The sequence below is a fragment of the Arvicola amphibius genome, chromosome 13, assembly GCF_903992535.2.
Source record: "Arvicola amphibius chromosome 13, mArvAmp1.2, whole genome shotgun sequence".
In the NCBI taxonomy this organism is placed as follows: Eukaryota; Metazoa; Chordata; class Mammalia; order Rodentia; family Cricetidae; genus Arvicola; species Arvicola amphibius.
The window spans coordinates 44,132,216-44,158,469 of record NC_052059.1 but is presented as its reverse complement, the minus strand read 5'-3'; the positions used below and the strand labels follow the sequence as shown (position 1 = coordinate 44,158,469).

At 51.4% G+C, this 26,254-nt stretch overlaps 1 protein-coding gene across 3 annotated transcripts in view; it reads right to left on the bottom strand.

The window, feature by feature from the left end:
* Positions 1-1,943: 1,943 nt before the first annotated feature.
* The window catches only part of Bmp1 (bone morphogenetic protein 1), a 45,457-nt gene continuing 21,146 nt past the window's right edge, over positions 1,944-26,254 (bottom strand). For 2 of the 3 annotated variants that reach the window (XM_038310442.1, XM_038310443.1), the window contains 12 exons: positions 21,371-21,473; positions 19,528-19,644; positions 19,171-19,316; positions 18,865-19,060; positions 18,068-18,193; positions 17,243-17,403; positions 16,732-16,912; positions 12,792-12,917; positions 7,569-7,696; positions 6,986-7,199; positions 5,199-5,449; positions 1,944-2,656 (listed from right to left, as the gene is read on the bottom strand). In XM_038310442.1, coding sequence (XP_038166370.1) covers positions 2,522-2,656; positions 5,199-5,449; positions 6,986-7,199; positions 7,569-7,696; positions 12,792-12,917; positions 16,732-16,912; positions 17,243-17,403; positions 18,068-18,193; positions 18,865-19,060; positions 19,171-19,316; positions 19,528-19,644; positions 21,371-21,473 — 1,884 coding nt within the window. In that variant the 3' untranslated portion in view covers positions 1,944-2,521. Of the gene's footprint in view, positions 2,657-5,198; positions 5,450-6,985; positions 7,200-7,568; positions 7,697-12,791; positions 12,918-13,251; positions 13,606-16,731; positions 16,913-17,242; positions 17,404-18,067; positions 18,194-18,864; positions 19,061-19,170; positions 19,317-19,527; positions 19,645-21,370; positions 21,474-26,254 lie in introns of those variants that run through there. The other variant, XM_038310445.1, reaches the window with a different exon arrangement.

Sequence of the window (26,254 nt, the reverse complement as noted above, 5' to 3'; positions counted from 1 at the left end):
CCATAAGGAGGAGAGCCTTGTTCTCCATCCTCGCCCTCTCCCACCACCTCACTTTGGCATTCTGTCCTCAAAACCCCTCCTTCCTCACTCACCTCTAATCATTCACGCTTCAGCTGCCATTGCCTGATCCCAAGCATTTGGAGGTGAACATCTGGGCATCCAGACTTGTCCCCTGAGTTCTCAGCTCCACAGTGACAGAGAGCCCCGAAACCGTTCCAAGGACCTGCTCTGTGGTCTTCATGTTGCACCTACTTCACACACTTGTTTAGGAGCCAAGACTGTGGCTCTGGTCCTACACGAAAGCTAAGTGTGTGATGCTTACATCTACGTAAGCTATGATGCTCCGCACCTTCTGCTATTGGCACAATGTCCCGTTTCTCACTCCCTGGAACTGAAATGCCATTGCTCCACTGGTCATCTCTGATGGACCCAGAGAAGATCTGAAGGCTTACCCTGGAGTCCTCAGAGGAATACGAGTCTTCTTGGGTGATGGAGTCTTGGGACATGTGCCTGGGGCAGCTGCATGGGTAGGTCATCTGTCTTTAGTCATGCTGTGGTTGTTCACCAGACACCACACACACAGCTGCCCCCACCACCAAAGTGGAGCACTGATGAGTCTCAGCGGCTGGAAGTCTGAGTTTAGACAAGGTTGTGACCTTCTTGGCTCCTTTGGGCATATGCCTTAGGAACTGGAATTGCCTTCCTTTGGATTTCACAAGAACCTGGAAGGCTGGTAGAGGCAACTGTGACCAATGACTACATACTGTCATGGAGGAGCCATTGCTAAGTTGGTAGGTGACCAGAGGGTACGGGAGATGCCATGTGACTCCCATCATTCAGAAGCTCTTGAGTTCTGCTCATGGCCCTACAGGCTTAATTCACCACAGGAGGGGGATTAGGGATAAGTGATAGTACCTCTGGGCTTCTCCTATATGCATGAAGGTCTCCAGAGCCTCGTCTGTAGCCTTGTCTGAGGGGGTGGGATGCTTCAGGCTGGCAGGGGAGTATTTGGTGTTCTGGAAGGCCCTGGGTGCTTGTCTACATTCTATCACGGCTTTCTGCATAAAAGGCCTATATGAGATCCACCATGCCATGCTGCTCCCTAGGGGTGGGTCCAGGTGGCCTGGTAGAGTGTCTGCATCTGCCACAGGGAGGAGCTTGGGACTGATGGAAGAATCCTAGCATCTCAGGGAGTTCTGCCTCAGGGCAAGCTACTGGCTTGCTCCAGTATCAGGGTATAGCCAGAACAGGGAGAAAAGCCTTGTCCTGCTTTCTGTGAGATACAGTCAGAAATTGTAGGGAAGTCTCAGAAAGAAAGTCAGAAATTGTAGGGGGTAGGGCTCTTTTCGGGCTTCTCCAGGCTCCGGTCTGGGCCTCACTGTTGGCAACAGCAGGGAGGAGGAGACTGGACAAGACAGCAGCCTTTGTCGCCTGGGGAGAGGGGCCCAAGCTGGAATGTTTACTCAGTGACTACTGAACTATCCTGACTTTCCTCTCCAAAGAGAGAGGATTCCTGACGCTGGCACCCAGCCTCTGCGGGTCAGGAATGGACCTAACTTAGTCAATGTGGGTCTTCCCACTTCTAGTGGGCATGCCAGCTAGACAGTCTCACAGACCCTCCCTCCCCAGACCAAGAGACAGAAAAGCCAGATGGACAAACATACCCTGAACCTCTTTTATATGCCTCCTCCCTCCCCCAGACAGCCTCTTTATAGAATGTTCTACTCCTGTTGTGTGGGAGGGCTATAAGTAGTGTGTGTGTGTGTGTGTGTGTTCACTTCAGTGTGAAATCACACCCTTAGGAGTGCTGGAATTTTGAGAGAGAAAGCCAGCCAGTAAAACCAGGTGTTTTGGCTCCATACTGGCTCCAGACACCCAGCAAACTGACACATCTGGAAGAATCCACAAGTCCCCACATCGCAGACAACATCTGGCACAGGGTATTGGCTGTAACACTTCTGTTTATTGGCTGGGGTGCCCTGGTGTGGCTGAGCCTGTGGGCCCAAGAGAAGCCCTGTCTTATTTATCCACTCCCTCCTCTCCAACTCCCCACCGTATAGCTCCAAGGGGATCCCCACAGATATCTGTGCCCCTGGGAACATGGAAATGGGGGTTCAAAATAAAACCAAATTGAGGCTGGAGAAGGGGCAGGAAATGTACGGTACAATGAAGATTAGGGCTACCGGCTATACACAATACGGTGTGAAGAGTCGGCAGGGAGGCAGCAGGGTCCTGCACAGGGACTGTCTTGCCCCAGGCAGGGCCCCAAGGAGGAATGGTCACTTCAAGTGTCTTGGTGAAAGCTCTGGTTCCCTGGCCCCTCTGGTGGGAGACTGTGGGGGAACTGGCTTGTCAGGAGTCCGATTCCCCTATCTCCCAATGACACCTGGCCCATTGGCCCTGTAGGTCCTGGTGCCTGGGGGTGAGGGACAGTGTGTCACCATCTGCCTGTCACCCCCATTGTCCAGTCTGGGTGACCAAGGGAAGCAGGACCCCAGTTCCTGCTACCATGCAGGGGCAGTCACTTCCTGCTATGGAGTGTGTCCTGGAACTTGGTGCTTGTGTACCGCAGGTGGAAGCCTTTCTTGGAGATGGTATCATCAGAATGGAACTTCACCAGGACAGAATCTCCAGCCGAGTACACTTCCTCAGGAGGCTGCCAGGGAGAAAGATGGGAATGAGGAGCTGGGATGGGGCTGCTGTCTTCCCTGCCAGAGGTCCTTAGTATCACAAGATTCCCCATGAAGCAGGACGGTGTATGCCTGTAATCCTGGCACTTAAGAAGGAGAACCAGAAGGAGAGCAGTCTGGGCTCTCTAGTGAGAATATATTTTATATACATACATACATGTATATATATAAATATAATATATATATAATCTCTTTATAGCTAGATGAGGGTCTGGAGAGATGGCTCAGCAGTTAAGAGCACTTCCTGTTCTCTAGGAGACCTGAGTTCAGTTCCTACAAGGGGTGACTCGCAACCATGTATGACTCCAGTTCCAGAGAATCTGATGCCTTTGTCTCTAGCCTCTTTAGGTATTGCACAAGCCCCCACTCCCCGCCATTACACACAGTTAAAAATAAAATATTTTCTTAAAAAATGAAGCCGAGTTTCATGCTACTAGGAATTTAAAGTGAAGTCTGGAAAGGGCAGCTTGGTGTAAAATCAGAGCTGGGCAGGTATAGAGCGGCCTCTAATCCCAGCACTTGGGAGGCAGAGGCAGGCGGATCTCTGTGAGTTCAAGGCCAGCTAGGGCTACGTAGTGACACTCTGCCTCCAAACGAAACAAACTCACCACACTCAGCTCAGAGTCAGCCATTCCTATATTGATTTATTTATTCATTTATTTACTTACTCGTGTGTGTGTGGTCAGAGAACAGCCTTGGGTGTCATTCATCAGATACCATTTATTATCAATTAACTAATTAATTAATTGATTGATGAGATAGGATCCCACTGGCCTGGAACTTGCCAAGGAGTGACTGTCCAGTGAGCCCCAGGCGTCTGCCTGTCTGTTTCTCTGGCGCCGGGATCATAAGTGTACACCACTTAGAGAAGATAGGAGTGCTCTTCTCTGCCCACCTGGCTAGGCAGGGAGCCCAGACATGGGCACTGCTGCCCTCCACCTATTTCTGCTCTTGCCCTGGTTCCTTCTAGATCCAACTTCTTGCTCTGACTCCAGAACCTGAAGAGCTGCCTCAAGTGGGGGACCAGGGACTGAGGAAGAGAGGCAACGTTCTTCTGAGGTGGCTTTATGCCCTGGCCCCCCAATCCTAGAAGGAATCATTCCCGACAGCCTTGAAGATATTTCCAGTAACTGTGCCAAGAAGCCTGTCTGGGTTCCTCTCCCACATCCCCTCTGCAGGCCCCAACCTGGGGACATTCCTGGAAGAGCCTCCCGATGACATTTCATTTGCTCTATGACTAAAAGGAAGGGGCAAGGCAGGGAAGAGGCACTCACCTGCCAGCCAGGGATGCCAGAGAGGCTAGGTAGCCAGGCTGGGGCTACACATAGCCTCTCCTCCCACAGCCTGTTCCCCCTTGGCCCAGCCCCTGCTGCTCATGTTAAGCTGAAGCTCAGTCTCTAAGGCAGTGGTTCTTCCCTTCCTAATGCTGCAACCCTTTCATACAGTTCCTCATGTTGTGGTGACCCCCCCAACTGCAAAATTATTTTTGTTGTTACCTCATAACTGTAACTTTCCTTATTATTATAAATCTTAATATAAATATCTGTGTTTTCTGATGATCTCAGGTGACCCCTGTGAAAGGTTGTTCAATCCCCGAAGAGGTCCTGACCCACAGATTGAGAACCACTGCCCTAAAGGGGAGGATCAGCTGATGCTGGGCCTGACAGCTGAGACAGCTCCAGGGAAGTTTAACCTTCTTTTGCTAAAGAGGAGGGAGGGGCAGGAGCCAGGGCCTGCATCAGAATGGACATGTGTGTGTGTGGTGTGTGTGTGAGGGAAATGGGGAAGAAAGAGAGGATGAAGACAGAGGAGGGAGAGGGGGAGGGGAAGGGAGAGAGACAGAGAGAGAGAGAGAGAGAGAGAGAGAGAGAGAGAGAGAGAGAGAGAGAGAGACCCTAATCTGTTACTGGGAGGAAAATAAGTGCATCTACGGGCTAGGCCTGACTTTTCTTACAAACCAGTCAAAGTGATTGTGCCCACAGCTTCTGCAGATTACCCTCTAGACAGAATCTGAAGCAACCCCAGCAGCAATGGCTTTAGGACTCAGCCCTCTCACCAGGGGACAGACAGTCTGGTTAGAGCGACTGCTCACAGTCCCTGTTTCTGTTTCAGGCTCTAACTTCTGCCCCACCTCCACACCCCAATTAAGCCCTGGAAACTGGTGGTGGTGGGGTCAAGGGTTGCGTGGTTGAGGGAGAACCCTATCACTTCCCACTGCCAGATACGTGCGACTCCGCAGGCCAGACCAAACTGGTCCTAAGGGAGCAGAGGTCAGGGTGGGGCCCAGGCCAGGACTTGTGGAAACTTTTACACCACTTAGAAAGCACCCCCCCTCCACCCCGTTCTCTGGGTCAGGACAGCCCAAGGCGTGATGGTCTCTGTAAGAGCCCCCAGGTTTAGCATATTAGCATATTAGGCCTAGCATATTAGCGTCTGCAGAGGGCCAGGCAGGGGATTAGGGTGAGAGCTGGAAGACAATGTGAGGTCAGGAACCAGGGGGGTGCTCACCCCAGAGCCGCAGTAGCGCCCCAGTCGGGGAGCTGTGCTGTCGTAGCCGTCGAAGAGTTCCATGTAGTCATAGCCACAGTCGGTCTCCTCTTCCACCTCGAAGGTCTGGAACACCAGCTCCACACCGTAGCCCTCCTCGGCCACGATGACCCACTCGCAGTCCACCCCTCCAGGGTAGTTGTTATCGCCAAACTGGGCGTGGGAATAAAGGTCTTTGGTCTTCACATCTGCCCGCACTTGGCCCCCACACTCTGCAGGGGAGGAATGACAGCACTGACCGTCACTGATGAGAAGACAATATTTACAGAACCACCCAGAACCACAGAGACGAACTCTGGTACCAATGCCATGTGGCCAGTGAGAGGCGGCATTTGGCCGAGCCTCAAGCAAATGAATGCCCTGTTAGGCCACCTCTGGATAGAGACCCAAGGAGGAGGCTAGGAGACACTCCAGGGTGAGACCCCGGGGAAGAGGTTGCATTGAACAGTGGTATTGGGAAAGGTTAGCTTTGCCTGAGAAGGAATTATTCCTGTGTCCTAGCTGAGGACTGTCATGGAAGAACATGGCCCAGCACTGTCAGACTGTACACTTACAGAGAGAAGTTATACGTTTGTACGTGAGCTGATTTTTTTAAAGCGTTGACTCAAGTTTTTTTAAAAACAAACAAATAAAAACCAACCAACCACCACCAACAAATAAAGCCCAGCAGCCCACTGTGGGTCAAACACTGATGGAGTTCCAGCCGCTGGTTTGTGGTGTACGTGCTAGGCAAGGGAAATGACATGCAAAGCACCATGGGAGCAACCGCCCTCGTCTGCACGTCCCTGGCCTTCCTCTTATACCTAGGCTCAGTTTCTGAGGAAGAGGTAAGCTAAGCAAGGGCTGTGTTAGGATGGAGGTAAATGGGAAGGTGGAGGGCTGTGGGCCTACCAATTCTGGGATGCCCAGGACTCACCAGTAGACAAGGAAACTTGATACTGACATCCTTGGTCCGCATCAGGGTCTCTCAGGACTGGCCTCTAGCTTAGCGTCTCTCTGTAGCTACATGGCTCCCACTGCCGTCCTCACAACCCCCTCACCCCTGCCTGCTCTAGTCAGACCAGGTGACACAGAGGTCCACCTGTGTGAACCATGAGCCGGAGCTCTGCCCCCCTCCCCACCTGGAACTACTCCAGCAACTCCTCCGAGTCATGTTTTGGCTTAGGCTGTAATCATCCATGCCTAGGGCTTATCTCTCAGCTGAACTCTGAGTTCCTGGGGCAGGCAGGGTAAGGGCTGATTCACTGCCACGTGCCCCCTGGTCAAATAAACAAGCAGAGCAAGCTCCTTGAGGGCTGGGATCTGGATTTCCTGCTAGGCTCATTTTTGGACCTGCACTCAGAATGATGGCTTACGCAGGCTGCCTGGAAATAGACAGCTTTAGAAGGAAAGAGACAGCACGTTGCAGGGATGGAGTGTGGCCAAGGCTGCTATGGCACATGCTACAGTTGGGACAGTCAGAGATGCTCTCCCCATTCGTAGGTTCCTTAACCACGCCTTCCTCTGACCACTGTCGCTATAACCGGTTTTCTGACCTTTATAATCCCTGACTTCTCCCCCATGCCTCAGCGCTCTCTCCAACGATCTGTGTCTCAGAACACTGTTGGCCCTGGGGCTACAGGGCTCTGTTCTACGGGCTTTCAAAGATCCTGTGTAAATGCAAGGCCAGGATTGGCAACCAGAGTCAGCCACGGTACTGGGAGTCAACATCAGCTTAAGGGCATCACCTAGGCCGAGGCCAGCCTCACCTGTAGAGTGGGATGCCTGGAAGCCTTTCCTCTGTACCGAGTTGTCGGAGTAGAAGCGCAAGAACATGCGGCTGCCTGTAGCCAGGACGGGCTCGGGCTTCTTACTGCCACAGAATCGGCCAAGGACTGGCGCCTTGGCATCACGCCCATCGAACACCTCTAGGTGATCATAAGCACACTCAGGCTGAGATTCAATATCCATCTCCACAAAGGTCTGGGGGATACAAGAGAGGAGTCCAGATTAGAGGCATGGCTAGGGCAGCTGAGAGGAGTTCCTAAACCTCTATACCTCTAGACTCCAGCTCATATACAACTATGGTAGCAATCGGGGCTGTGGGATGATGGTGAGGGAGGACTCAGGAATGGGCAGTGGCGGAGACATCCCCAAAATATATTCAGAAAGAGGGCTCCTGTTTAGGGAGACTTGTTTCCACAGGGATGGGTAGGCCCTGAGGCTCAATCAGGCCACCCTGTCTACAGTCAACACCTTGGACTCACACAAGTCTTTGCAGATGGCAGAAGCAAATGGTCACTTGATAGCGAAGAGCGGGGTGTCCATACAGGGTGCCAAGTGGTATCTTACCAGCTTTACCCGGTGCCCAGGGGTGCTGGAGATAGCCCACGTACACTCCTTCTTGCTGGGGTACTTGTCGGGCCAGTTAGGACTGGTGATGGTGCCACTGCTGGATGTCAGCTTGTGCTCGCAGCCGGCTGTGGGATGAGTGACAGAAGGGGATCACCAGGGACCTCCCACCCCGATGTCTCCTGGGAAGAAGGCGTCTCCCTCCTGCCCACACACATGTCCTCCTCATTCAGTTACCCAGGCTGGGGGAGAATTTGCTGACTTGGTTTCTGATGACACCTTGGTTAAGACCCCTAGGTGCATCAGATGAGGTCGTCTACCCTTTTGTGACCACATGGCCACACCACTTCTGTCCAGCTGTCACACACTCTCCCCCCTCCTTTGCCACCCGGGAGCGTCTGTGCACTGTGAGGCTATGTCACTGGAGACTTTGGCACCTGACGCAATCATCCCCAAGCTCCACTCCTGCTACCATCACAGGTGACAGAAACAGACAAGGGGCCAGCTCACCCATCACGGCCTCTGTGACTTCTGACCTTCTTGGTTTTTCTGGTTCCCATCTCTCCCCACAACCTCATGCTGGGTTTTCCCAACATGCATCACCTTCTTGCATTTTTCCCAGCATGCTTAGAAATCCCTAAATCTTCAAGGGATTTGATCTAGAACCCTTTACAACTTTCAAGATCCACAATGCTCAAATCTCATATAAAATGGTACAATGTTTGCCCATAGGATTAACTGTATTTTCAGAAGGATGTTGGTAGAATTCAAATAATGGACCCACCACCTAGAAGTCTGTCTTATTCCAGAGTAGATCAGTTGGCTCCCCTCTGCAGCTGGGTGACATGGCCGGTCGCCACATTACTGACCCTTCTACCTTAGAAACCCCATTCATCTGGGCCTGGGAGCATTTGCTGTAATTCCAGCTACAAGGGAGGCCTAGGCAGGAGAATCAAAGTGCGGCTAGCAATTTAGTGAAAACCTCCCCTCAAAATAAAAAGTAAAAAGAGATCTGGGACGTAGCTCTGTAGCTGAACACTTGCCTGGGGTGTGTAAGGTCCTAAATTCAATCCCCAATACAAAGCAAGCAAGCAAACAACAAACAAACAAGAAGATTCTAGAAGGATGGCTCAACCAATAAAATGCTTGCCAGCCAGGCAGTGGTGGCACCTTTAATCCCAGAATTCAGGTGACAGAGGCAGGCAGATCTCTGAGGTTGAGGCCAGCCTGGTCTACAGAGTTCCAGGACAGCCAAGTCTACACAGAGAAACCCTGACTTGAAACAACAAAAATAAATAAATAAAGTGCCACACAAATGTGAGAGTCCAATCCCCAGCACCCACATGAACTCCAGGTGTGATACCACACACCTAAAATCCCAGCACTGGCAAGGCAGGGACAAGAGGATCCCTGGAGCCTGCTGGTCATCTAGTCCAGCCAAGTCATGGGCCCCAGGTCCAGTGAAAGACCCTGTCTCAAAAACTATGCTGAAGAATGGCTGAGGGAAGACACCTGATGTCAACCTGTGGTTTCCACATGGGCCCTCCCCGACACACACACACACTTGTACACATACACACACAAAATAAATAAACAGAAAGTCCATTTGCGGGGTCCTGCTTCACCAGGACAGGGATCATTAGACCCTCGTTTCTTTGCCGCTCACCACCTCCCCCTATTGGCAACCGTTCCAGACTTTCAACCTCCTCCTCAAGCTTCTGTCTCAACAGCCTTCCCTCCTGGCAGCAGACCCGTCTCCCTCCTGAGTCCTAAAGAAATGGGGCCCTCAGATGTGAACCCTCTTTGCCTCTCCTTCCCTCCTATCCTGGGGCCTCTGAGAAGTTGCCCTGCCTCCCTGTGAAAGCTGGTGTTCACTGCTGCCAATAGCCAGGGGACACTTCCACCAAGGACTCATGGCTACTCCCCCCAGCTCTGGAGCCCATGAGCTCCTGAAGTCACCCTCCCCATCTCAGGAGGCCCTGCAGCCTTGGTTCTTTCTCTTGCTTTTTTTCCCCAGATGATCTCCCACATATCTGGCTACCACCACATTCTCATCACCCATTCCTCCTCTACCTACAGTAACCCGACTCCCACACCGAGCAAGGCCTCCCAAACACACATGTAAAAGCTGATGATTACTGCCACAAGGTCAGGACGAGGCTAGCCTGGACTATGGTGTGAGACACCGTCTCAAAACTAAACAAAAACCAATGGCCACTATGCATGATCAGACAGTAACAGATATGTATGATATAGATCTAAAATGTCCCTTAGACACTCAAGAGATGTCCCCAGTGAAACAATATGGCTTTTGGAATGTCACTGGATCTCAATAGATGAATCCACTGATACATTCATACTTGAACAGACTAATGGGTGCCAACAAACTCTTGGAGGTGAAGTCAAGTTGGAGGAAGAGCACCTCACTAGCCCTTGAAGGGTATTTCTTGTCCCTGACCATGGCTGCCTTTCTCTGCCTCTCTGCCCCCACCCCCTCCTGTCATCATAAGTTGGGCAGCTTTGTTTGTTACTCCATCATGAACTTTGACATGAGGTTGGTCTTGCCTTACGTTCAAAGTGAAGGAGTCCAGTGACCATAGACCAAACCCTGCATGAGCCAAGATAAAATTCACCACCCCCTTTTTTGTTTTCTTTTGTTTTTGAGACAGGGTTTCTTTGTGTAGTCCTGGCAGTTCCTGGAACTCGCTCTGTAGACCAGGCAGGCTTCGAACTCACAGAAATCCACCTGCCTTTGCCTCCGGAGTGCTTAAAGGTATGCACTACCACCACTGGGCAAAAATACCCCCTCTTTAAATTGTTTTCTTCAGATAGTTTTTTTGGGTGTTACAAAGCTAATACAGAAAGCGGTTGTTCAGTGTGTGGTGGGGTTGTCGAGGGTAAAAAGACAGGCAGACACAGGCCATACCCCGAGACTAGAGCTAAGGTTCACCTAGCTCTTGAGTCCTCTAAACTAAGCAGATGTCTCACCTGCTTCTCTGCTGCTAAGGTGTGGGCTGTTATCTTCCCTCACCTGCAGCTTCTGAAGGCCACTCTGCCCGCCCAACCTCCGCACTGGTTCCCAGCTCTGCCTTTCATGTACCCCACATCTCTTCTCAGGCTGGGTGCCATTGCTGTGTACATTTCCTCAAGGAACAGAATTAGATCCTCCATGGGGATCAGGGGTGTGGATTTATTTGCCATCAGCCCACCTCCAAGCGAGGGGCATGGAGTGTTTCTAAGTGCACACCAGAAGGGAGCTGATGAACACACCACCATCCCTTTCCACTTAAACTATAGAAATGGCATGTGGTTTAGAAAACCACAGGATTGGCTTCTGCAAATTAAAGGCAGTGGGTGCTCAGTGAGTCAGATGCTCCCGACGGGGGCACCCTCGGTGGCTGACAGAAGCTCCCGATGCCACGCAGCTCACTGTCGGGTGCTTCAGTTCTAATTCTGCTTATTTATTTATAGTTGGGTTGTTCACTTAATGATCGCGAGGAGTCATTTGTGAGGGACACTCTCAGGGCACAGAATAATAGCAATAAAGCTTAGTGCTCTAAAGAGCAGGGTTTTGTTTATTGTGTAATGAATGAAGAAACAAGTTTAGAGGGGTTAAGTAATTCCCGCAAGTCACACAAACATGCAGTGGCAGAGGCAGGCCTGTCTGGCTGTGGGGACTGTAGTGCTCAGGCAGGCACAGGACACAGAATGAATGAGCTGGAACAGTGCTGTGACATGTCACAGAGGCACTGGAAGCTATGAGTGCTGGGAGAACTGAGCATCCCTCATCCAAAACACTTGGGACCAGAAGTGTTTGCAATATAGGAATGTAGGGAATGAGCTGTAGGGATGGAACTCAAGTGTCAGCTAAATTCATTCATGTTTCATATATGCCCTATGAACAAAGCCTGGGAGTATTTTCTAAATTTGTAAAATTTGGGGCTGGAGAGTTGGCTTAGTGGTTCAAAACACATACCACCCTTTCAAAGGACTAAATATAAGTGCCCAGCACCCACATTAAGTTTCCAGCTTCAGGGGAATCCAATACCCTCTTCTGGCCTCCACTGGTAACTGCACTCATGTGCAAACACCACACACACAATTAAAAATAAAGTAAATCTTTTAAAAAATTTAAATTTGTTATATATAGATATAGATATATACATATTGGAATATTATGATATGTGCGGATGCGTGTGGATCATCTGTAGAGTTGGAGTTCTCCTTCCACCTTTACACAAGCTATAGGAAGGGACTCAGGCTGAGCCATCTTACCAGTCCCTTAAGGTAATCTTTCATAATATTTTTAGCATGCCTGTGTTTTGACTACAACCAATCCCATGAGGTCGAGGTAGAGTTTCCTACTGCAATATCATGATGGTATTCAAAAAGTTTCAGATTTTTAGAACAGCCTGGTTTTTGAGTGTTCGGTTTAGGGGTGCTTCTCATGTCTTTGTGGGGCTCTAGTGTCAGAAACAGTAGCAGCCCTGCTCTGGGAGTCTCCAGAGTGAGGTATGGCCCACAATGGCAATGCACTCAACTGTAGTCACTGGGACTACTTCATCACTTCCCAGCACCCAGGATTTTCATTTAACACGGGAACAATCTAGGCACAGAGAGAGTAAGCGTCATTCAAGGGCACACAACCAAGTGACAGATTCAAGCCAGGCAATCTAGCTTCAGAGTCTTTGTGCTTAGCTGCTCTCCTTTCTGTTCTCTTTTTTGAAAAAAAAAATATTTATTTGTTTATTTATTATGTATACAATATTCTGTCTGTGTGTGTGCCTGCAGGCCAGAAGAGGGCACCAGACCCCATTACAGATGGTTGTGAGACATCATGTGGTTGCTGGGAATTGAACTCAGGACCTTTGGAAGAGCAAGCAGTGCTCTTAACCTCTGAGCCATCTCTCCAGCCCCCTCCTTTCTGTTTTCTGCCTGAGGAGGCCGTAACAAACAGAAAGGCTTGGATGCAGGTCCTAAGAGCCCAGAAATGAACCTTCGGCATCTGTGGACTCCTCTCCTGGTGTGGGCAAGGGGAGAGCACCTGTGCGGATGACCTGGCTACCACAGTAAGGGAGGGTGGTCCACGCACCAGGTGGGAGGTGCTGGCCTTCTATTCCTCGGGATGGAGCTGTCTGCACGTGGAGGTCTCTGGGCAGTGTGAGGTACCTGACATGCGCTGGTCACCCTCTCCATCTTCCTCCCCCTCTGCATGGGCCTTACCTTCCTTGCAGTCATGTTTGTTGTCATGAAGGACAAAGCCACTTCGACACTGACACTCGTAGCTGCCGAACGTGTTCACACAGTCTTGCTGGCAGCCACCGTTGTCCTTGGAGCACTCGTCCTTGTCTGTAAGGATGCAGAGAAGAGCAATGGGTCTGTGTGGGCTAAGGTCTGGTCACCCCAGGGGACGTGGGAGGCCTGGCAGGGGCTTCCTCCTGTGGGAGGGAGTGCGCAGGAGGGGCGGGCGTGGCGTGGGAGGTCAGGGTGATGATAAAGTTCTTGCCGCTGCGTCAGTGGAGGCAGCTGCGTGGGCCTCTGCTTTGGGCAGAGAAGGCAGAAGTGGGCAGAAGTAGGTGGCGGGAGGGCTGGGGTCTGGAACTAACCAGCATGGGAACCTCTACCATTACCTGCTTACTGGACAGACGGACAAGTGGAAAAACAGACACAGGGACAAGCAGACTGCAAGAGAAAGGAGCAGGACGCAGGGGTCCCTCTTTTACTTCACAACAGGAAATGTCACAGACACCATCAAAATGGGAGGGGGCGGGGAAGATTCCCCTGTCTGCTGAAGGGGGCAGGGGAAGAGGAGAGCACCAGTTCTGTCCAGCCAAAGGAGGCGGCTGGAATGGCAGAGTGGAGGCAGGGAGTGGGTGGGCTCCAAAGCCCCCAGCCCACTCCGTCCGAGGTGAGCTTCCTGAGTAATGAAGGGTCTGGGGGCCTGGCAGGCCTCATTGGGGGGTCCGGTTTCTTTTCTGCACTCGGTATTTGAGCTGGTGGGGGCGTCCCCGAGGGGGCTGCAGAGCTGGCCTCTTTTCTGAAATGAGAGAGAGAGAAGGAGAAAGGGGGCCGAGGAGTGGGGGTGGCGGGCGGGAACCAGGGAGGGAGATCAATGACAACTAGACCCAGGGTCTCCAGACAGGTGGGCAGGGCAGAGTTGGGCAGGGGGGCAGGCAGACCCGCATGCAGGACGGCCATGTCACTACAGCTGAGTTAGCAAGAGGCACAGCAACAGGGGACAAGCTGAGCCTGTGGCAAGGGGAAGGGCTGCAGGGATCACACAACTCTAAGGTGTGCATACTGGGGAAGAGACACTGGGAGCTGTGGGTAGAGGGGAGCTGGGGAAAGGGCTGCGTGAGAGCTCTGCTCACCCTCATTTTGACAGCTGCAGACAGTGTGTGAGACATGGGCACACACGTAAACACAGGCTCTCCACGCAACCCTGCGCGTGGAAGAACTGCTGTACAAACACGGAACCACAGATAAACAGGGGTACATGTCCTGCATCTCATACACACAGGCAAACACCTACAGTACAGCATGAAGACTCAGACACAGAGTTATAGTTACACACATACAACCTGCTCGCCCTTCTGGGGATGGGTGCACTCAAAAGTCCCACATGACCTCCTTCCGTGTGTGTGTGTGTGTGTGTGTGTAAGCATATGCAGACAGAAACACATAGGCAGGAGACAGACAAACGTGCATGAGAGTCATGAGACCTAATATATACATCCATGCCGAGGTGCTCATGCCCATCGTATGGGTATTTACACATAGAGTTGCTCACACGCTGACAGGTATGCAACACACACACACACACACACACACACACACTTACAAAGATGCACACAGTCACAGGCTTATGTAGGCCACACCGTTTTTCTAAGGTGGTGTGTCTGTCATAGAAGCAGGCAGTCAGGACAGATGTGCGGATCCCAGTTACACCAGGAATGTCAGAGATGAATCATGATGTGGGAAAGATGGCTGCTGGCACGTCACTGACCAGGCAGGTCTGTGACAAGTGAACACTGTTCCTAATCTAGCCCGAGGGGAGGAGCCTGAGGGCTGCCGCACTGACTCCCAGAAGGCCCTGCTCCTCCCACCCATGCTCAGATGAGCTAGACTCATCGAGAGTCCACAGGAGCATAGGGCTAAGAGGTAGAGCTGACGAGCCCCTCCCCAGAGCCTCCTCTGGAGAGCAGAGCCTGACCAAGGAAGCTGCCATGTGCCTGGGAGAAATGCCGTGAGTGCAGGTGTAGGGGGCGCCTCTCTTGGGGCTCTGCTAGGAGCTCCTGGCGGCACAAATCACAAAGGAAGCCACAGCTTCCCTAGTATGTTTGGACCCCCATGCCTTCTTCATATGTGCTCCCCCAATTGCCTAGTCCAGTGCCTGGAACACAGGTGGGGAAAAAAAAAAAAGAAAGGAAAAAAAAACCATTAAGTCAACGGGTGGATGGGTAAGTGAGTAACTAAAGAAACGAGTGAGGGAATGTCGGTTCTGTAGATGGCTGCCTTAATACCTGGGAGGGGACTCTGGCACACTGAAGAGTAGACAGGGGGTCAGGGCAGGGGAGATGGCACAGACCCCAACAAGGAGATGGCACTCACCCTACAGTGCCCAAATGCCCCGGAGGTGCTGGGGGTCAGACCGAAGGTCTTCAGGCTCTTGCTTCTCCTTCTTGTCTTAGGGTCTCCTCGATGGGTGTCTCAAAAGTCCACACAGCCCCCTCCTGGGGGCCAGAGTCACATGCCCCAGGCCCTGAGGCTGAACTCTGATGCCCATCCATGAGGGTCCTCTGCAGGTTTCTTGTGCAAGGGGCAATGCATGTGTGTGCATGTGTGTATGTGCACGTGTGTCTGCACATGGTGTGAGCATGTGTACAGGCATATACGTATCTTGTACAGTGCTGAGTCTTATGTTGGGGATGGGGAGACAAGGCAATAACTCTAGACAGACATGAATATTGCCCCCATCCTCTCCAAGACTGGAGCAACAGAAGGGCAGAGACAGACAAGAGTAAGCAGGTAATGGTTTCTCTGAGAAGCCCACCCTGGCAGATATTATAGCCCCTCAGCCTCGGGAAAGCGCCTTTGTTCTAGGGGGGCCTAGGGAAGGAGGGGCTCAGTGTTACACAGAGAGGGGCCCAGCAAGCAGGGAGTCAGGGGTTGGGGGCGATAGCTCAACAGAGTACGTTAAGCAGAGCGGGGCAGCTGGCAGTGCCAAGCAGGGAACCAGTGCACAGGGACAGGTGCATGGCATCCAGGTGGGACAGGCAAGGGTGCGGGGCAGCCGCATAGAGGGCTGAAGGATGCAGGACCCTGGGTAAGGAGGGGAGAAGGGAGGCAGCATGGACAAAATCATGGGTTTCCTGCTTCCTGCCCACCCTACGGCCACCCCACCAGGAGAAGTCGGGGTGAAGGTCCCTAAGTCACCCCTCCACAAGCCACCTGCTCCAGCCAGCGCACCAACATCCTGCTCTCTCCACACTCTGCAGCGAATTCTCACATTCACTGCTGGGTCTGGCCCTTGCTCCTGGCCTCACACTAACCCCGGGGTCAAAGACTTGGGGATTCCTAAAGCAGGGGAGAGGTCTCTCCAGACCCCAGAGGTCCAGCCTGGAAAAGCTGGGGATGGACCACCCAGAGAGGGACTTCAAAAGGGTCAGATGAAGCTAAGGAACGGACCAAGCCAAGCCTTCCATGGCAGGGGAGTGGGCAGCTTTGGTACTGGAGGGTGGAGGCAAAATTCCACATTTGAGAAGGCCTGGCATGAACGCAGTGGGCCAGGCGGGGTCTGATTAGAAGTCCAGCTGCTGCCAGATGAACTGCCCCACACAGTCCAAGGCAAACACCCTCCTCTTCTCTATTCCCAGGCAACTCTGTTCTTAAGCAACTGAACTCCCTGTCCTAGGACCTCCCTTTTCAGGCCTTGGCTCTCAGGCTTCTTCATTTCTGCACTAAAATGCTCCACCCCTCCCTAGGCCTGGCACAACTACGTTTTAAGGGCTTCCCAGTAAAGATATCTAGATGCACCAGGGGCTGACCTGATGGAGGTTGATAAGTTGGGGAGGCAGGGGGCAGGGCTAGGAGACCAGGGAGGGCAGGGGAGCCCCCTCTTTGGGTGGGAGATGGGGCTAGAGACCAAGGAATCCAGGGTTACCTGAGAAGAAATGGGCCTTGAAGCCCTTTTTGGACACAGTATTGTCAGACTTGAACTCCACACGCATGTTGTTGTATTGGGAAGTGATGACCTCCGGCTTCTCGGAGCCACAGAACTTGCCGTGCAGCTTAGAGTCCGCTGTGAGTCCACTGCGCACCTCCACAAAGTCATACTTGCAAACCTGCCGGAAAGTCCAGCTCTGGCTGCCTCCTTCAGGAAGCCTCTCTCCTGATGACTCCCTTCCAGGGAAACTGTCAGACTAAGCAGCTGGTCCCCCATCAAATGCTGCTCCAGGCATTGTGGAGCCCCAGGGCAGTTGGCCCCAAGCCCTTCCGCATTCCACAAGCTTCCAGCGCCGCCAGGCCTATTAACCCACCGAGCTTCCACGTATTGGGTAGTCTCCTCTCTGTTCTCAGAGCCCGATTCTCTCCGATTCCCTCCCAATGGTGAAAGATAGGCACTGAGTCAATGCCCCAACCTTCCTACCCACCTTGACTCCAGAGACACTTACGTCATTGCCCTCAGTCTCGAAGAAGTCAAACTGTAGGGAGATACGGTACTGGGTGGGGGCCACCAATTGCCAGATGCAATTTTTGTTGGGAGGGTACTCTTTGGGCCAACCGGGGCTGGTGATGGAGCCATTGAGCTTGGTGAGGAATCCACCACAGGCAGCTGGAGAGACAAGGAAGGTGGCATCACCCACCAGGAAGGAGTCCCCACTCTAGGGAGGGGTCTGAGTCCTAGGCTGGACACTAGTCAGGGGAGATGAGGGTTTGTGGGTCCCACAACCTGGGGTCATGGGACAGTAGATGAAAATCTTTGGAGGTGAGCCCAAAGTTTAAGAGCTGGCTAGCTGCATATATGACCATTTCTACCATCTCTTCTGGAAAATGGGCAAGGAATCTGCTGGGAGGGGACACGGATGGGCCTGGGGAACGTGTATATGTGGCAGTCCTGGGAGACACAGAGAGGGGCTGTTCAAAGGCAGTAAGTCCAGCCTGATCTGAAGCTGTTGCCCTGAAGGACTGTCACTAACATGCAGGCTGAGACTCTGAAAAACAGTGGCTTCCAAACTGTGGATCATGACCCTAGGGAGGGTGGTGACATCCATCACCAGGTCAAGATCAGTATTAACAAAGGAGTCAGAATAAACCCCCCTTAATGCCAGTGTGTATCACATTCCGCCAGTCTGTTCTGCCCAGGCTGACATGCAGGATGGCTTTGTCATCCATGGCTGGAAATGAGACTAGGGAACGTCTCCATCTTGTCCGGAATGAGATCGACCGGAAGGCATGGGAAAGAAATCAGTAGCCCAGGGACAGAGTGGGGCACTCACCCTCACATCGACGCTTATCTGGAGCCAGCTCATACCCGGGGTCACAGCTGCACTTGTAGCTGCCCAGGGTGTTCAGGCACCTCTGCTCACAGCCCCCGCGGTTGGGCCGTGAGCACTCATCCACCTCTATGGAGAAGAAAGCGATGTCACAAACCACAGGCCCGACTTCGCGCCTCCTTCTTCAAGCCAGAGTCTCGGGATTCCTGTGAACCTACACCATACTGCAGGGGAAAGTCCCCTGAAAACCTCGCTTGTCCGTTCAGCCCTGAGCTATCCCCAAGTCCCCACAGCGGCTGAGAACCCACAGGATATATTCTACAACAGCTTCCAATCGTTCAGGTTGGCTGGCGGCTACCATCAGCTCCTAAGTACCAGTGCCCATCCAAGCACTGTCCTCTCGTTTCTCCTTCATTCACTATGCGATACCTAATATGGAGGCAGCTGTGGTTTTACCACATAATATAATATATTATAATATAATATATAATTATAATATATATAATATAATATAAATATACTTTACCGTATAGGTAAAGTACTGAGCCTTGTGGAAGCAGTCTGCCGTACATCACATTGGTGAAAGAAAAAAACCCTTCTCTCTCTTGCTCTCTCCCCAAGCCTCCGCAGCTCTGCGCCACACAGGATTGACCTTTGCTACTATTTACCCACAATGCTTTAATATCACGACCTTAGTGTCCCTGTGCTTGCGTCTCTCGTGGGGTCTTCACATTAAATGAATGACGAATAGAGAGGGACTGAGAAGCCACAGAAGGGAGGCAGGACAGCAGGGAGAGCACCTTTGAAAAAGTTGACTGCGAAGCCAGCTTTGTTAATGGACCCGTCGGAGACGAACTTGAGCCAGAGCCGGCTAGACGTGCTTTTGATGTCCTCGGGCTTCTCGTAGCCGCAGTAGCGCCCGATGAGGTTGCTGCTCTCACTGTGCCCGTCGCGTACTTCCAGGTAGTCATAGGCACAGCTGTCATGACGCTCAATCTAGGAGGCAGGGGCTCTGTCAGGGTAAGGAGCAGGTTTCCAGGATCCCTACCCCCAGAAAGGTTGACTGTCCTAGAGACCAACGTAGCCATTGAAGGGTCTGCGGCTACCTCAAAGGACTGGAACGTGAGGCCCACGTGGAAGCCCTCAGACACCTGGATCCGCCAGATGCAGACTTTGCTGGGCCGGTAATCGTCTGGATAGTTAGGCGACTGGATATGGCCATTATCCTTTTTCACATCCCCACCGCAGATGGCTTTGGGAACACGGGATAATGGCGGTCAGTATGCTCGGCCCTGCCTAAGTGCCCCTTCCCCGCTCTTCCCACGTATCGTGTTCCCCATTGCCCACCCTGCTGACCCTGCTGGAGGACCCACAGCAGGGACCCTGGAGGCAACAGGAGGGAGTGGCAGTAGAATATCCAAGCCCCCCCCCCCATGCACAGCCCTCCTCCCCTCCCTCAGTACCTTCGTAGACAGCAAAGAAGCCTTTTCCAACCCAGTTGCTGCTGCTTCGGAATTCTACCCAGAGGCGGCTGTCAGTGGACACAATGGGCTCAGGGAGTTTGCCCCCACAGAACCGGCCTGCAGACGGTAGAGACAGATGACTCCTGAGTCCCAGGTCTCTCCATAGAAGCCCCAACTTCCCAGGATGCCTAGGGCTCCAGTCTGCAGCCACCTTACTGTGCATATTCCTAAGACCACCAGGAGAGCCAGAAACCCTTTAAGGGACAGGACAAGATTGAATAATATATGTGTTTTACTGATTTTGGAGGGGGGCACTGTTTTGGGGAGGGTTTGTTGTTGTTGTTGTTTTCTAAAAACAAACAATATAGCCCAGGCTGGCCTTGAACTTTTGGTTCAAGGTCTCCGTCTCCCCAGTGCTAATATTCTAAACACAAGAGACTGAACCCATGGTTTTGTGCACTTTAGGCAAGCACCCTATCACATGAGTTACACTCCAGGCCCAAGCCTTGAACTTTTGGTCTCAGCCTTCAAAGTCCTGGGAGCAAAGTTTTATTGACCCTTTTTAAAAGCACGTTCCCATCATGACTGGTCTTCATGAGATCTCCATGCAAACCAACAATAGGTACAGCTTTCTCTGCATATAATGTAACTGAATGCTCTCCCCTGCATCCGCCACGGGGTCAAATTCAGGGGATGCCTACAGAACCCCAAACCCCAAAATCTGGGCACAGGGGCAGAAAGCAATCCTGTTGGAATGAAACTCACGAAGAAATCAACACAAGCGGTGGGGCTGACCATCTGAGAGATCCTTCGAGTCAAGAGTTGACTGGGGACGATTTGTGTGCTCCGAAGAAGACTGAGTGGTTTTCAACTTTCAGCAAGGGCCAAGAGGTGGGTGATTGCCTAGGAATGTCAGTTCCGAGAACGAGAGTGTACCCTTGGAGACTTAATACACTATAGAGGGAGTGCTGTAATGTCAGCTGCTTTGGGTAACTGACAGGTCTACTGGAAGAACAGCAATGGAAGTGAAGAGATGACTGTCTGGCAGCAGCTGGCTGCTTCCCCACAGACTATGGAGCAAAGATGCCGAGGATGAGGAGCCCTGAATCATGTCAGACTGTGTGCAGATGAGCAATGAACAGCGTCACACAACAACTCCGGCTCAGTGCAGATGTCCTTTTTGCTTTAATTCTATGCCCACCAAGCTGCTTCTTTGTCCAGGGGTGCTTTTTTTTTCTTTATTTTTTTGTGGTTGTTGTTAAGATAGAGTCTTACTATGTAGCCCAGGCTATCCTCAAAACTCAGGATACTTCTGCCTTAGCCTCCCCAAAGTTGGAAGTATGGCACTACTATGCCTAGATTTGTCCTGTGGCCTTGACCCCCTTTATCTCACTTCATGCACACATGCTATTATCGACAAAGTATCTTGTCCAAAGAGAGTCAGGCAACTGTTCCAAGCCTATAGTTATCAAGGTGAGTCAAGGGCCTGCCCTACTAGGTTTAAAGCCCTGTAGATCAAGGAAATCCCAGTGAGGGCGTGAGCCTGGAGCTATGGGATGTGCAAAACAGACATCTCTGTGTGCTCCTGGGACTCCCCAGCCTTTAATAGCATTTTCGGCGGGTAGCTCAAATGTCTGTGGTAAGAACTGGAAGTCTGGACCACATACAGAGGTCACCCACTGTCGTCACAGCTCTAGTTAGTGACGGAACAAGCCAGGACAAACCACACCAGAGCCTGTAGTTTGTCTCCTATCAGGATGTCACCCCCTTAGGGTACTGGGCCACAGAAGGTTCCCACAAGGAACCAGGGTGCTGAGGATGCTGAGTGGTCAGTGCCCTTTACCTCGGAGGGGCGCCTTCCTCCAGAAGCCGTCGCGTACCTCCACATAGTCATACCAGCACAGGCGGCTACGGTACAGGTCCATGGACGTGAAGTTCAGGATGATCTAGGGAAAGCGAGAAGGGGTGAGGAGAGAAGGGTACACTGCTCCCACTCTGGACCTGCCCCTAGCGGGAGTGAGAGTTAACGGTCACCGGCCACAGTCAGCATTGTTCCTACGCAGCCCTCATCAGTCTAACTGAAAACATCTGTCTACTGGTCCCATAGCAAACACCCAGGAGAGGGCATGGCTTTCAGGGCCTTGCACTCTCCACCCCAGTACAGGGCTACTGCCCTGGGTTAAATAACCAATCAGGTTCCCCCTCACCATCAGTATAAATCATGATGTCCTTACAATGGAAGAGGGCAGGGCTAAGAACGGCCCAGAATCGGGGAGGGCGATCTAAGATGGGGAAAGAAGGGGCCAAGAAGAAGGTTGAGACACTAATCATACAAACTCCCTAGGTCCTGATTCTGGGAAGGGGCACGGTATCTGCAGGGAGTAATTATCAGGTTACAGGTCCGTCTCGTGAAAGCATTTAATGTTTTGTCTCTGCCCTCAGGGAGTTTATGAATGAGATGGCAGATGTATGAAAAAAAGTGTAAACTCCAGCCCAAGGACCTGGGTTTGAATCAGCCTATATTTCCTGCTAAGTCCTAAGGCCAACCATACAGTCTCCCTGATGTCACCCAGCTCACGCGACAGCATCTGACACCACAGTATTCTCTGGAGGCAGAAAGGATCACACTGCTGTACTGACTTGACACCTGCCACAGTCCCTTGGTAAGTCTCAATACTCCATAGCCATGATCCAGAATTTAAAAAAATAGATTTTACTTTAGAGGCAGCGTATTGGCATATGCCTTTAGTTCCAGAACTGGAAGAGAAGCAGAAGGATCCCTGTGAGCCTGAGACCAGTCTGGTCTACAGAACGAGTTCTAGGACAGCCAGGTCTAACTACATAGAGAGATACTGTCTTCTTTTGTGGGGAAGTGGGGATTGAGACAGGGCTGCTCTTTCTCTGACTGTCCTGGAATTCACTCTGTAGACCAGGCTGGCCTTGAATTCACAGAGCTCTGTCTGCCTTTGCTTCCCAAGTGCTGGGATTATAGATGCACACCACCACCACCCAGTTAGACACTGTCTTAAAATGCTTTTTTTTCCTTTTCATTTAGCTTAGTATATGTATATCATTTTGTGACTGAATATATGTACGCGAACCAGAGGCCAGAAGAAAGCGTGAGTCTCTGGAACCAGAGTTACAGGTGGCTGGAAGCCACCCATGTAGGTGATGGGAATCAACTTGGATCCTCTGCAAAAGCAGCATATGCTCTTAACCACTGAGCTATATCTCTCCAGCCTCCCAGATCAGTGGCTTTTCAAAAGCAGAGGCTTGCAGGGTGGTGGTGGCACACTCCTTTAATCCCAGCACTCGGGAGGCAGAGGCAGAGGCAGAGGCAGGCAGAGCTCTGTAAGTTCAAGGCCAGCCTGGTCTGCAGAGCGAGTTCAGGACAGGCTCCATGGCTACTTCAAATCCTGTTTTGAAGAAAAAAGAAAGAAAAGAATAGGCAGAGGCTTAAGGGAATCTACTTGCTTGGAAAAGTTTAGAAGGATCCCCAAGTCCGCTGTGCTGTCAAGGTTCCAGGGTTAGGTTTGATACAACCTGTGGGGTATGTATGGTGGACACTCAGCTAGTGAGTTTTTGCGCTAAAGAAGGGACAAGGCGCTGGTGGGGAGCTAGATGCTTATTCAAGGTTAGAATGAGACAGATTCCACAGCAGGCACCAGCACCTAATGTCTGTATTGCTGTCAACAGGTGTCTGCTTCCTGGGCATTCTCCCAAGCCAGCTTTATCAGTGCAGGGTGTGAATACTTTTTGTTTATTTACTTAGTGTGTGTATGTACAGTCACATGAAGGTCAGAGGACAACTTTCAGAAAACCACCTCTCTCACGTCATCATGTGGGTTCCAAGCATCAGACTCAAGTTGACAGACTTGGGGTGGGGGGGGGAGGCAAGTCATCTTGCCAGACCTTCCGGGTGATTTGTAGCCACCACCTCGTGAGTCCTTTTTTCTGACCTCTCAGTTCCAGGACACCGTCTGTCTGGTTCTCTTTATCCCTCTGAGCCACACCCCAGTACATAATGCCCTAGGCTCACTAATAAACACGTGCCCCTTTCACAATCTCCGCTCCTAGGGCCCCAACTCCATAGTCCATCTTTCCAAGCTCACACTGCTGCCAGTGGTTCTCTCTGCGACCTGCAACGTCCTCACTGTGACCTTCAACATCTTGGGACTCGAGGCATTTCTAAGAACTCCTCCTTGCCCCACTCCTTCGTCCACAGTCCCCACTTTTCTTTCTTACTGAATTCATGCGAGTTTCATCAATCATAGTGACCAGAGATGTATCTGAATGAGACTGTATTTTTAAAAAGTGAATTCTATGTTGAGCTCATTTACTTGTGATTATTATGGAAAGCTGTTGCTGTCATCATTACTAACGGCATGTCAGCACTTTCCAAGGGTGAAGCTGCAAATGCATTCTAACTCTTCCCATGGAGCCAAGTGTCACGTCCCCCCCACCGCAGGTTCATCTGGAACTCCCTGTGTAGACAAGGCTCACAGAGATCCATTCGCCTGGCTCTGTTTTGAAAGCACAAGCCCCTCCACCCAACTCACCCCTTTTAGAAAAATGACCAAATCCACCCACAGAGGAAGCAGCTAAGGGCTGGCAGGGTAGCCTTCAAAGCAAATCCACAGCCAGCCCAAACCGACACCTCCTCACACTCAACCGCCATGGTGTAAACTCCCCACTCACACGCCTCTTCCAGCTCACTGTTCTTACCTAAAAACTACAAGCTGGTCACATCCAGATCACTGTCTTCTGTCTATATGGACAGCCACACCTGCCTGTGCGTGTGACTGTGTCACTTGGGATGCCATGCTACCTACCCACTGGGGCCTTGGCACTGCTAGGCTAAGTCTGCCTATCATCCCCAAGCTCTTACCTCTCCTGTGTCTTCCGCCACTTCTGACTATCTGCCCATCCTAGTCCCATCATCAGCTCTTTATCTGGGTTAGTTCCAAGGTCCTTGCTCTTGGTTTTGCCCTGCCTGAAGCACAGCACCGAGTACCGTTTTTATGATGTAAATCTGGTCATACCACCTCTGCTCAGAATCCTTTAATACACATCACAGATGCATAACTCAGAATAAACTCTGCCGTCCTCACTTTGAAAGGCCTTTCTCCATCTCATCGGCTACCTCTGACCCTGTCTCCCACCGTTCCTCCTTACGAGGCTCCAGCCACGTGGACCACACTTATCCTCAAACACACCACGCCTACCTCAGGACCTTTGTACGTACAGCTGGAAGCTCTCGCCAGAAGCCTGCAGGAGCTCCCTCACTTCCTGTTGGTTTTTGCCCCAAATGCCTGCCAGGAATAAAGTCTGAAAACCCCACGTGAGTCACTCTTCTTGCTGATCGCTCCCCGGCATGCATCACCATCTCCTGCTCCTGGGGACTTTTTGATCCACTGTTTCTGTTTCTCCTCCAACATGGAAACGCAAACCCATACAGGCAGAAATCTTATTTGTGGTACAAAATCTGCACAGGTGGCACTAACTGGGTACTTAAAAACTATCTCTCAAATACGGTTTTGTTCTTAGAATTCTTCAGGCATTATTTGTGGTACAAAATCTGCACAGGTGGCACTTACTGGGTACTTAAAAACTATCTCTCAAATACGGTTTTGTTCTTAGGATTCTTCAGGCAGACTTGCCTAAATGTATAAAGATGCCTGCTGAAGCACTTTGGGTAATAATGAAAACTTAACATTAACTGTCCTTCACTAGAGTCCTACAAGTGGTAGTTGAAAAATTATGTCAAGAGAAATGAAGACAGCCCAGGGGGAGGGGTGTCTCAGGTCTTTAGTCCCAGCACTTGGGAGGCAGAGGCAGGTGGATCTCTGAATTAGAGGTCTGCTTGGTCGACAGAGCAACTTCCAGGACAGCCAGGGCAACACAGAGAAACCTTATCTCCAAGAATGAGAGAGAGAAAGAGAGAGAGAGAGAGGGAGAGAGAGAGAGAGAGAGACAGACAGACAGACAGACAGACAGACAGACAGAAGCGGACTGAGGTAAAGTAGCCGTAAAAACAGATGGGGTAAATCTATACAAGCTGACCCAGAGCAAGGACAGGGTTCACTGCGAAGCGCAAGGCAAGCTGCAGAAACCCATTATGCGAACGTGAGTCCCTTTGGCTTTATGTGTGTCACATAGACACACACATCAAAGCATTCCTCGTGCTCAGTCCCTGCTGAAAAGTGGGATATAAAAGATTAAGGAGGAGAATATTCATTTTTTTACATTGTGTTTATGGACTGTTCAGGCATTTTATATCATGCACATGTTATTTTTATATATCTAACGAATGACAAAAATATCCCTTGCGGAATGCCAGATGGAGGAAGGGATGAGGAAAGCTGAGGCGCAGCGCCCCGACTCCCACACTCCCACCCTCTGCCCCTCATGCAGTCAGCCCCCTGGGCTGCCAGTCTTTCTTTCTGCTCAGCAGCTGGAATAAGAACAAACATCTACTTTCCCTCAGGCTCCAAGGTCACCACACCCAGAGGGCAGAACCCCAGACGGTCCACCCAAGACCTCCCAAGGGGCTGGACAGACAGAGGTCACCTGATTTTGGAGGCAGGGCGGATAGACCTATGTTGGTGGTCAGTAGCATCCTCGAGGGAGGCACAGCAGTGGCTATATTGAGAGCAGAGGTGCCTAATTAAGAGTTGTACTAACTTCTGTCATGTGGACACAGCTGTGCCCTGGTGGCAGGGGCACT